Here is a 12,060-nt window from a genome sequence, read left to right as displayed (position 1 = left end):
TGCACAATTTGTCAAACTGATAATAAAGGTTAAGGTCGGTTGGGGGTGGGGAAGAAGGTAGATGTCTCATGAGGACCATACTGGTAGGGTCAGCGAAACCATAGCAAGATTTATTATTTTTTCTTCCCAGTTGTCATCTTAACTAGTGTATAGTATGTCTGCTATCAGCTGCTGGCAACTTTTCTGAGAAGGCAGATTATGATAGTAAACTGTATTCCTTCTATGTTGCTAATTTCACCCCAATGTTGGAACCAAAAGTTCAATAATTAAAGTTACAGCTGCCAGATACCAGCAATAGAATTGCAGGAGCAACCAGAGTTCTTTACACTGCCTTCCTCTAACACCGCCACCCATCACGGTTGCCACCAAATATACTGGCAGAACAACCAATCCTCTGATTTGGTTTCCCAGAGGAAGCAGTTGTTTGGCCCAGTCTTTTATTAATAACAGGTTTTCCTGTCTCTTATTCTTGCATTTGAACTCCAACACCTTGACCATTTTGCATGTGCCAGGGTTGGTACAAGAAGGTATAGTCCCCCTTGGTTGGGTATTTCTCACTATCACAAGATAGTTTTATAAACAAAACAAGAACAACTCTGAGATCCTAATACTAATATCTAAGTAAGAGGAGATTAAATTCTCATCAGTTATTTAGTCAAAAATGATGCTGCCTGGCCCTGGCCAGGTAGCTAGCTCAGTTGGTTAGAGTATCACCCCAACACGCCAAAGTTGAAGGTTGATCCCTGGTCAGGGCACATAGAAGAATCTTTCTCCCTTCCTCTCTCTCTGAAGTCAATAAATAAATTGTAAAAAAATTGTTTTTTTAAATGATGCTGTCTATAAGTACAGATTCAACACTATAAATATATTCCCAAAAGCTTGTTTTTCTGACTTGCTAAGAAAAAAAAAATCACTAACACTATAAATGTGACTCCAAGTCTTTCTGATAACATTGTAGGACCTTTTTGGGTAATAGAAAGTATTTATTTAGAGCTATAGAACTCCTCTTATAACCCCCAACATGTACATTACAGAAAGATACATTCCTTACAAATAATTTCAAGGGGTTATCTTTCTCCCTAAACCCATACTTAGAAATTGCAAGTTCAGAATCCACCCACCACTGACCACTGTTCCCAAAAGGCTTTACTGCTTCACATTAATAAAAAATAATATATAATAAAATTCTCTATAGGAAGTATCAATACATTCATCTTTCCAATATTTTGATTCCTACTAAAATTTTAAACCAAGAAATATCAGGGAAAAGGAAAATCATTAAATACCTTTAAAGCTATTGCCTGGGTAGAGTCTGACTATATGATCTTCTAATCATTAGCTGGAATACAGGTTTTGGACACTGTCAAGTTTGGGTTAACCACTGGTTCTGAATGTTGTTTGCAGTACAATTACTTTACCTAATTTTTTCCTGAGGCTGCTTTCTCATCTGTAAAATGAGTATATAACTTGTGATGGGGAGCTACTTGGAAGACAATAAATTTAAAACACCTGACACGAAAGAGATTAGATTAAGGCCTTTAAAGATAAGAACTCTGGTACCCAAAGCAGTCAAGATATTAGTAGAAAAGAGAGAACACACTGGGTAACTTGAAGAAGGTTTAATAAGGGACTATTTACAAAGACATGGGCAGAGTTCAGGGAAACCAACCAAGAATGATGGAGTAATCCAGAGCTAGTAAACGAGTCATCCTTTCTGTTCCTAGATTTTTTTTAAAAAAGATTTTATTTATTTTAGAGGATAGAGACGGAGCAAGGCAAGGGGAGGAGTAGGAAGCATCAACTCATAGTAGTTACTTCTTGTATGTGCCTTGACCAGGCAAGCCCAGGATTTCAAACAGATGACACCGTTCCAGGTGAGGCTTTATTCACTGTGCCACCACAGGTCAGGCTCTCCCTAGACTTGAAGGGGCAAAGAGAAGGAGCCAAAAGCTAGAGAGAGCTGCTTAATAGGAATCATGATCTTTGGTAGAGGGACATAGACAACCCATGTGACCTGGCAATGAGGAAGCCAGGAGAATAAATTCCCTGACCATCCTTTTCTCATGCCTTTTGATCTTCTGAGTGTTACTAATTGGATCAACACAACCTGAAGTGAGAGGGCAAAGGAGCTTGTTAATGTTGTCCACATGGGTCAATAACTCCTAAGGTGCAGAACAGGATGGAACAGTTCTGAAGGGAAATGGAAGACATTCAGCACAACTTCTCCCCCAACATAATTCAGACTACTAAACTGTTATACACAAAACTTGCATGTAAGCTGACACGAACATATTTTCTTTCCAGAATTTCTTTTATTAATCTTTATATTTTTTTCTAGGGGAGAGAGAAAGAGGAGAGAAAAAGAGATAGAGGGGAGAGAGAAGAAGAGGAGTGGGGAGAGAGAGAAACTTTCCAGAATTTCTGATTGTAAACTTCTGGGACTTCTTTAATGAAGGAGAATTCTTCTCGGTCTCTGCCCTGAGCATGGCACCTATATAGGAAGCCTTAATAAACGGGCACTGGTCTCAACTCCTGAATTGAAGAGCTGACTCTGAGGAGCTCTAAGATTTTTGAGAAACCTGAACTAATTTAGAAGGAAATCTTAGGATTTTTCTGTATAGGTACCATATTATTCATTAGGAATTCAGGAACTGGGTTTTCTTACTCAAAAAATCCTATGGTAGTAAAACTTACAATCCTATTGAATGATAGGAAAAGTTTTTAGTTTCTTATCAAAGAGATAAAGAAATCAGGACATAAATTTCACATTGACATTTTATTAACGCCAACTGTTTTTTAATTATTATTTTTTAAAACAATAGCACAAAAATGTTTCAAGGAAGCAGTCTCACAATCTGATGACCTTCTGAAATACAGTTAAGCCACACCAAATATGAATTCCTGTTAATAACACAAAAAATATCTTTAAAAGGAGAATAAAAGAAAAAAAAGAAAGAAAAACTGTAAGGACAGAAAGAAATGAGATTTAGAGTTAAAACTCACTGGATTAGATAGGTGAGGCTTGTTAGTAGGATATACTGGTGAAGTAAAGAGTGGCACACCACAGGCTCATAGTCTTTGTTGCTGTTTATCACCAGTTACCAATAATATGCAGCCCTGCGGCAGTTACCACTGACTTCTTACATGCCCAGAATGAACTAGGAGAAGCCAGTGTTGATACTGTCATAGAGGTTTGATAGTCAGCCTATCAGACAACTAAGACCATTTCCAGCAGAATAACTCCTTCACTTAAAAGGCCTGCCTGAAAACCTTTTCATTTCTATTGTCTCACCTATATGCCTTTCAGGGTTCTTAAAACTCATAGTAAAAAAGAAAGAAAAAAGAATGTATATCAGTTTCTCTTATTTAATGTGGCTATAAAAGATGTTTCCTTATTATTTCTTTATCTTTAAGAAGGACACCAGGGGTGGGTGCTGGGGGTGGAACTAAGGGGAGGAAAAAACCCAGACCAGGATAGGTTGTGGTTTTTTTAAACTTTTTTTTTTTTTTTTGGCCAAGGGGTCACACAGACGGGAAGGCAAGGAGGAAAACTACAATCCTCGGTGTGGATTGAGTTGTGCAGGAAAATATGTCTTCCTGATCAGTCCCTATGCCAAAAAAAAAAAAAAAAAAAAAAAAAAAAAAGAAAACAACCCAACTTGGAATTATGCACAGATTCTATGTTATACCAGCTATCAGTCTGTTGTGTTTAACCATTCCTGCAACGGACACTGCCCCTGGCTTGCAGTCTGCTTGCAGAACCACTTCACAAAAATCCTCTTCACCCAGAAGCCTCTAGTTACCTTTTGGTAAGTTATAAAAACAGAACATCTGTCATTAACAGGAGAGTGTTAAATACTTTTAACCACTGACAAGGCTTCAGGAAGTTTCACAGTTTCATTATGCTCTATTTTATTACTATCATATTTACATTTTTATTTATTATTCTTTTTTTTTCTTTTTTTCTTTTTTTTTGCTGAATTGCTGATTTTCCTTTTTCATTAGAATTTAACTCTGGAGTGTGAGCAGGAACCAGTTAACTACATTCATCGTCCAACCCCCACTGGTTTGAAAGAAGACTCCAAATTCTTCGTGTATGAATCAGCTGTTGGGCAGCTCCACCCTCTCCCTGCAGCGTAGCAGCAGGACCGCAGTGTCGGTGTGCACGCAGGGTTCACACTGTGGGTGGCGAGGCCTTTCGCTGAAGGAGATACTGGTGGATGCTCTCAGCATCTCGCTTTAGCCAAGCAGCATTCAGCAGGATATTTTCACAACACTGCTGGATGGTACGCTCAGCTGAAGGAGCTGGGTGACTCTCGAAGAAAGCCTGGTATAAAACAACCCAGAATGTAGGATCATTACTAGCAATAGTAAGAGGTTAGTACTATAGGTCATGAAAACATACCCATTGATCTGAAGGATTCATAAGCTTTAGTCATGACAATTTACCACTGCTCCCTGCAGGCTAAAAGAAAATAAGCAGCTCCCTGGACCGGCCTACAGGAATTCTCCCCTAAGTATTACATGCTTAAAACCTAGTCAAAAGTTAACAGCAGGCCCTGGTTGGCTTAGTGGTAGAGCGTCGGCCTGGCGTGCAGAAGTCCCGGGTTCGATTCCCTGACAGGGCACACAGGAGAAGCGCCCATCTGCTTCTCCACCCCTCCCCCTCTCCTTCCTCTCTGTCTTTCTCTTCCCCTCCCACAGCGAGGCTCCATTGGAGCAAAGATGGCCCGGGCGCTGGGGATGGCGCCTTGGCCTCTGCCCCAGGTGCTAGAGTGGCTCTGGTCGCAACAGAGCGACGCCCCGGAGGGGCAGAGCATCACCCCCTGGTGGGCAGAGCGTCGCCCCCTGGTGGGCGTGCCGGGTGGATCCCGGTCGGGCACATGCGGGAGTCTGTCTGTCTCTCCCTGTTTCCAGCTTCAGAAAAATACCAAAAAAAAAAAAAAAAAAAAAGTTAACAGTGAAGAGACAGAGTCTACAATCTTTCTTTTAGGCTCAATGTCCAGTGGTTAACCGAGGCTTTGGAATCAGGCTTGAGACTTGAATCCAGGCTTGATCCAGTGGTGGGATTCCGCCAGTTTGCACTGGTTCAGCAGAACCGAAACCTAATTTTTTGTTGAGTTGGTGACCTCGTTGTTAAAATGGCACTTGTAATCAGGGTCACACACAATGACTGTTAGTCTAATCGGCCTACCTACAGAAATGGGATCCTACTTCTACAGTGAAAAGATGATTGAGGATAAATCACTCAGCTGATGATGCTCGGATAAAAGTGAAGAAAATTGCAAGTGAGGACGCCAATCAAGAAGGATTATGGAAATAGTTTAGATAACAGTTTTATTTTTTGTCAAGTATTATTTAATATTTTTCATTAATATTTTAAAATTTATTCTTATAACAATCTAGTTTTGTGTACCTCTTTTATTGTTCTTAATTTAAGTATAAAATGCATGAAATAATAAACTACTTTTCGGTATATCTTTTTTTATACTTAAAACGGTCATGCCTGACCAGGTGGTGGCGCAGTAAATAGAGCGTCAGACTGGGATGTGGAGGACCTACGTTCGAGACCCCAAGGTTGCCAGCTTGAGCGCGGGCTCATCTGGTTTGAGCAAAGCTCACCAGCTTGGACCCAAGGTCGCTGGCTCGAGCAAGGGGTTACACGGCCTGCTGAAGGCCCATGGTCAAGGCACATATGAGAAAGCAATCAATGAACTAAGGTGTCACAACGAAAAACTGATGATTGATGCTTCTCATCTCTCTCCGTTCCTGTCTGTCTGTCCCTATCTATCCCTCTCTCTGACTTTCTCTCTGTCTCTGTAAAAATAAAAAACAAACAAACAAAAAAGAAACGGTCATTAGGTCAGAGAACTGGTTGGTTGTTAAATTATTTGAATCCCACCACTGGTTTGATCATGTACTAGCCTATGGACTCTAAGTAAATTAACTGCTCTAAGTCTGTTTTCTCATCTATAAGAAAATACTATTTACTCCAGAAGATTAAAGAGACAACCCATATAAACAGCATAATACCTGGCACAGAGTACTTCAGAACTCAACACATTTTGGCTGCTTCAAATACAGATTCATAACATGATAAAACCAAGAAGCTTATATTGCTGCTATATCCTAATACTTGAATATTCTATTGATTGACATTTTTCATAAAACTATTTGATTTTATTATAATTTATTACAATGCTTATTGATTCAAGTTAGAATTCATTTTCTTTTCTTTTTTTTTATTTTTTATTTATTCATTTTAGAGAGGAGAGAGAGAGAGAGAGAGAGAGAGAGAGGAGAGACAGAGAGAGAGAAGGGGGGGAGGAGCTGGAAGCATCAACTCCCATATGTGCCTTGACCAGGCAAGCTCAGGGTTTTGAACCAGCGACCTCAGCATTTCCAGGTCGACGTTTTATCCACTGCACCACCACAGGTCAGGCAGAATTCATTTTCTAATGAAGTCTACCTGGTTTCATAAAAACAAAGTGCAACTCTTAAATATCAACCAGCAAGAAGTTATCAACCAGCAACTAGTGCTTTCCTTTGAACTAGCAGTCACTAAATGAGAAAATGACTAATTCATCAGATTAAGTCTAGCCCTTTTAGAAATCAATAACCTTATTTACACAGATGACAATGGCTCCTGCTCAAGGCTCCTTATCATGGTTGGATTCTTAGAGCCTGAGTAAGATGCAAGACTTGCTTTTGTTAAGCACCATCATTTACACAAGAGATACCTGGGAATTATCCTTGACTTTCTCCCCCCTCCAGATATGTTCACAACACAGAGAAGCCAATCAGTAAATATTTGTTGAATTAAAGATTAACAAAATCAGGCCCCTGAATCTCTTTCATTACTCCACCTCCTCCAAGCTACTAACTATATCATTCTTGCTTGGAGAGTTAGCTTCCCAACATCATCTCTTCCCCCTTTCAAACTATTCTCCACACTGCAGCCAGACTGGAATTTTTATAGCACAAATCAGAGCAAGTCACTTCTTTGTGAGGTGGGGGAAAGGAGGGAGAAAGAGGAAGAGAGAAGCATGAACTTTTTGTTTTACTCAGTTGTTCCATCTAGTTGTGTACTCATTGCTTTTTTTTTTTTTTTTTTGTATTTTTCTGAAGCTGGAAACGGGGAGGCAGTCAGACAGACTCCCGCATGCGCCTGACCGGGATCCACCCGGCACGCCCACCAGGGGGCGATGCTCTGCCCATCCGGGGCGTCGCTCTGTCGTGACCAGAGCCACTCTAGTGCCTGGGGCAGAGACCAAGGAGCCATCCCCAGCGCCTGGGCCATCCTTTGCTCCAATGGAGCCTTGGCTGTGGGAGGGGAAGAGAGAGGCAGAGAGGAAGGAGAGGGGGAGGGGTGGAGAAGCAGATGGGCGCCTCTCCTGTGTGCCCTGGCAGGGAATCGAACCTGGGACTTCCGCACGCCAGGCCGACGCTCTACCACCGAGCCAACCGGCCAGGGCCTCATTGCTTCTTGTATGTGCCCTGACCAGGGGTTAAACCCACGATCTCTGGCATGCTGAGTCAACACTTTATCCTCTGAACCACCTGGCCAGGGCTGGGCTTTCCATTCTTAGGAAAATTTTAACATGGCCTATAAGGTCCTCCAAAGTCTGGTCTCTACCTATCTTACCAGTCTTAGTTTCGCCACTGTCCTCCCCTTCAAACACATTATATGTATTTTTCCTTTGGAAAACTTAGCTTTATAATAAATTATTTACATAAACATAATCTACAATACTAAATTAAGGCAGACATCAAATCTTTCACTGTTCTTAAGGTCTGAAATCTTAAAATCTTAGTCCTAACAATGGCTCAAAAAGTGAACCAAACAACATTGTAACTCACAGAACTTCCAAATCTACATCTGATAACCCTCTTGCCTACAAAAAGATGGGAGGTGAAAGTGACACTTTAAAAATACTTCACAATTGCCTGACCTGTGGTGGCGCAGTGGATAAACGTTGACCTAGAACACTGAGGTTGCTGGTTCAAAACCCTGAGCTTGCCAGGTCAAGGCACATACAGGAAGCAACTATGAGTTGAGGCTTCCTGCTTCTCCCCCTACCTCCCCGCCTGACCTCTCTCTAAAACTCAATTTTAAAAAGCCTCACAATTAGCCCTGGCCGGTTGGCTCAGCGGTAGAGCGTCGGCCTAGCGTGCGGAGGACCCGGGTTCGATTCCCAGCCAGGGCACATAGGAGAAGCGCCCATTTGCTTCTCCACCCCTCCGCCGCGCTTTCCTCTCTGTCTCTCTCTTCCCCTCCCGCAGCCAAGGCTCCATTGGAGCAAAGATGGCCCGGGCGCTGGGCATGGCTCTGTGGCCTCTGCCTCAGGCGCTAGAGTGGCTCTGGTCGCAATATGGCGACGCCCAGGATGGGCAGAGCATCGCCCCCTGGGGGGCAGAGCACCGCCCCTGGTGGGCGTGCCGGGTGGATCCCGGTTGGGCGCATGCGGGAGTCTGTCTGACTGTCTCTCCCTGTTTCCAGCTTCAGAAAAATGAAAAAAAAAAAAAAAAAAAGCCTCACAATTAAATGTAATGGAAGGCTTAAAGTTAAGATTTTCCTTATCAGTGTACATGTCTCCTCAAATGCTGATCTTTACCACTATACGGATTATCAACATTTTAAAGGCTAAGAGGAGAGTTCCTACATAGTCACCTACACAGGTTATTAAAAAGGGAAAAAGAATATCAAGGACCTACTATGTTCCAGCCTCACTTTGTCTCTTATTCTAAATAACAATCTTATCAACACACTATTTTACTGATGAGAGATAGACTCACAGGGGTTAAAACACTTGCTTTTTTTTTTTAGATTTTATTTATTGATTTTGTAGAGAGAGAAGAGAGAGAGAGAGAGAAAGTAGGGGGAGAAGCAGGAAGCATCAACTAAGGTTGCTTCCAGTATGTGCCTTGACCAGACAAGCCCAGGGTTTTGATCCAGCAACCTCAGCATTTCAGGTCGACATTCTATCCATTGTGCCACTGCAGGTCAGGCTTAAAATACTTGCTTGAAGTTGAACAGCTAACACAGAGAAGAGCATAGCTCTACATCCAGGTCAACTGACCCCAAATTCCACATTCTTTCAACCATATTTCAACTCCCTCAAAGATGATGCCAATTCTAAATTCTTGACACATTAAAGAGTCAACCTAAGCTGTCTTTCTTCAAACAAAAAAAGGAGACACTTAAGTACATTACCCCAAATGCTATATTCATAGTTTGGTTATTGTTTTTACTTACTAGATTGAAAACTGAAAAGTTAACAGTACTTTTACTTACCTTAACCTCTCCAGCCATTTTATCAACTGCAAATCCCTCAACTGATAGCTTAAAAAAAAAAAATGGTTTAAATATTGTTAGTAAGTGCAACTAAAAGAGGCTTGGTACAAACTTCATTCACCCTAAGAACAAATCATTCTAGTCTCTCCCAATTTCAACTTATTCTAAAGAGGGCAGGATGGGTGATGGAGAAGCCCTTTAATAGAACTACTAACTAAGGAAGCCCTTAAAGAGCAACTACCATAATCTATGAGTCTAGTGATATGGATATCTCTCAATAACATCCATGATAAGCAAGCTCCTTGAAATAAAAATCATCCCATACCTTTATTAATCTGGATATTAAAAATCCTCCCTGGTATCGATTATAAAGTTCTTCCCAGTTGTCCTTTATAAATTTCCAAGCAGCCTTCCTTCCATGCTTGCTGCCTCCAGCCACTCCACCAATTACTGATACAGTGTCCTGTGGACGTACCTCTTCCTAAAAATAGAAAGAGAATTAAGTCTACTGTATTCAAACATTTTCTGGTGCCAGAAAAGATAAATGTTGTTGAGGTACCCAAGTAATCACATTTAAGATACTCATTCCCTGTTTTAGAAATAACTGGCTTTCAACAAAGAGGACATTTAACCTAAAGAACAGCCAAATTGAGAATAAGCCATTGAGACAGGTACAAACAGGCCACTCAACAAATACTTGTTTGGGCTTCTACAGGGTAAAAAAGGGAAGAGACAGAAAGTAGGCACAGGGATAAGTCAGCTTTCCAGTTTATTTCCTTTCCCAACTATTTTGATTCTCACCAATAGCTATCTATTGTCAACAACAATAGCTCATTCCAGTTTTCCAAGACTAACAGGAAACCCTACTCTATGGTTAAGGCAGATCAAGAAGATACTGAATCAAAGATACTTGCAACAGATCAGTGGGTAACAATTCCCTCCAAAAGCAGTTTTCACTGTAACTTACTGAAAGTGCAAATGTGAGGACTTTTTGAATCAATTCAGGTGAAAGAGTAGCCCCAAGGACTCTTTCAATTCGGTTTTTCTCTTCCTGCATATCTGCTTGCTTGTGAAGCTATAGTGAATAAATAAAGACAGAGATAGTTAACTCTCCCCTGGAAGTTATGCATATGCTTTTATGAGCTTCTTCCCTAATATAATGAAAGTTTTGTTCTACATTCTCATTGCCTAAGATTGCAGAGCATGAAATTAATAATAGTTTTCAAGATATTTGGACATCAAATTTCTCATGTGACATTTTAGTAAGTAACTATATATAAGTGCTCACTATATAAATGGCTTGTCCTCAGTTCTGAGCAGTGTACATGAAGATCTAAGGGGTAAACCCTTCATGGTCAAATTCTTTATAGCACTGATGTGTAATGTTCTACGTTACATGAATAAACTTATCACTACTAATACCACTGATGATCATCAATTTAATTTAGAATAGTGAAAAAAATATATAAGATGTATTATTGAAAATAACATTTTAAGAATGATGACATAAGCATGTTCTTGATATATAAACTAAAAACAACTAAGACAAAGCAAAATTATTAGAAATTAAAAATAATGTGAAGGGGGAAAAATCCTGAAAATACATCAAAATGTTAACATTAATGAATAATGGTTTCTGATCTATGGAATTATGCATCATTAAATTAAAAAAAATTTTTAATTTTCAAAAGAGGAAGCAGAGAGAAACATTGATTTTTTTTGTTTGTTTTTTTAAGTGAGTGGAGGGGAGATAATGAGACAAACTCCCACAAGCATCCCAATCAGGATCCACCTGGCAATTCCCGTCTTGGGCCAATGCTCAAATCAACCAAGCTATTTTTAGCACCTGAGACTGACTTGCTCGGACCAACCAAGCTATCCTCAGTGCCCAGTCCAATGCTCGAACCATTCACGCCACTGGCTTCAGGAGGGGGAGAGGGAGAGAAAGGGAAGAAAAGGGGGAAGCAGATGGTCGCTTTTCTTGTGTGCCCTGACCAGGAATTGAACCCAGGATGATAATCTATCCACTGAGCCATCTGGCCAATGCCGAAATATTGATTTGTGGTTCTGCTTATTCATGCACTCACTGGTTGATTTTTTTATGTGCCTTGACTGGAGACTAAACCCACAAGCTTGGAGTACTGGGACAATACTCTAACCAACTGAGTTATTCAGCCAGAACCACATCATTACATTCTTAAACTGCAAGAAGCAGCACATGCTGAATGCAGAATAGTAAGAAAATAAAGAAGCATAAAGAAAAAAAAATTAAATTATTACTATATATATATTACCAAATCAGGAATAAAATCATATAGGTACTATTTTTGTGATATTTTAAAATTATGTGTAAGTTTTATTTTCTTTTTACACTTTATCCACTGCGCCACCACAGGTCAGGCTCTTTTTATTTTTCTAGTTTCTAAATCTTTCATAGGCCCTAGCCAGATGGCTCAGTTGGTTAGAGCATCATCCTGAAGCACAGAGGTTGCCAGTTTGATCCCTGCCCAGGGCACATACAGGAATAGATTGATGTTTCTCTTTCTTTCTCTCTCTCTTCTACCCCTTCCTTTTTCTCTAAAAAAATGCAAAACACAAATAAATAAATAAATTATTCATAGTTAACATACAAAATATTTTCTTCATAATCAGAAAAAAATATTATTACATATTTTAAAAAATTTAACTATGGGCCCTGGCTGATTGGCTCAGTGGTAGAGCGTCGGCCCAGCGTGTGGATATCCCAGGTTTGATTCGCAGTCAGG

General features: G+C 40.3%; 1 protein-coding gene across 2 annotated transcripts in view; it reads right to left on the bottom strand.

The window, feature by feature from the left end:
* Positions 1 to 2,757: 2,757 nt before the first annotated feature.
* The window catches only part of NPEPPS (aminopeptidase puromycin sensitive), a 94,583-nt gene continuing 85,280 nt past the window's right edge, over positions 2,758 to 12,060 (bottom strand). For both annotated transcript variants that reach the window (XM_066364392.1, XM_066364391.1), the window contains exons 20-23: positions 10,263 to 10,370; positions 9,621 to 9,776; positions 9,296 to 9,343; positions 2,758 to 4,327 (exon numbers count right to left, since the gene is read on the bottom strand). In XM_066364392.1, the coding sequence (XP_066220489.1) occupies positions 4,175 to 4,327; positions 9,296 to 9,343; positions 9,621 to 9,776; positions 10,263 to 10,370 (465 nt within the window). In that variant the 3' untranslated portion in view covers positions 2,758 to 4,174. The remainder of the gene's footprint in view (positions 4,328 to 9,295; positions 9,344 to 9,620; positions 9,777 to 10,262; positions 10,371 to 12,060) is intronic.

Source organism: Saccopteryx leptura, chromosome 2 (assembly GCF_036850995.1).
Source record: "Saccopteryx leptura isolate mSacLep1 chromosome 2, mSacLep1_pri_phased_curated, whole genome shotgun sequence".
NCBI lineage: Eukaryota > Metazoa > Chordata > Mammalia > Chiroptera > Emballonuridae > Saccopteryx > Saccopteryx leptura.
This window is presented reverse-complemented; position numbering and strand designations above follow the sequence as displayed.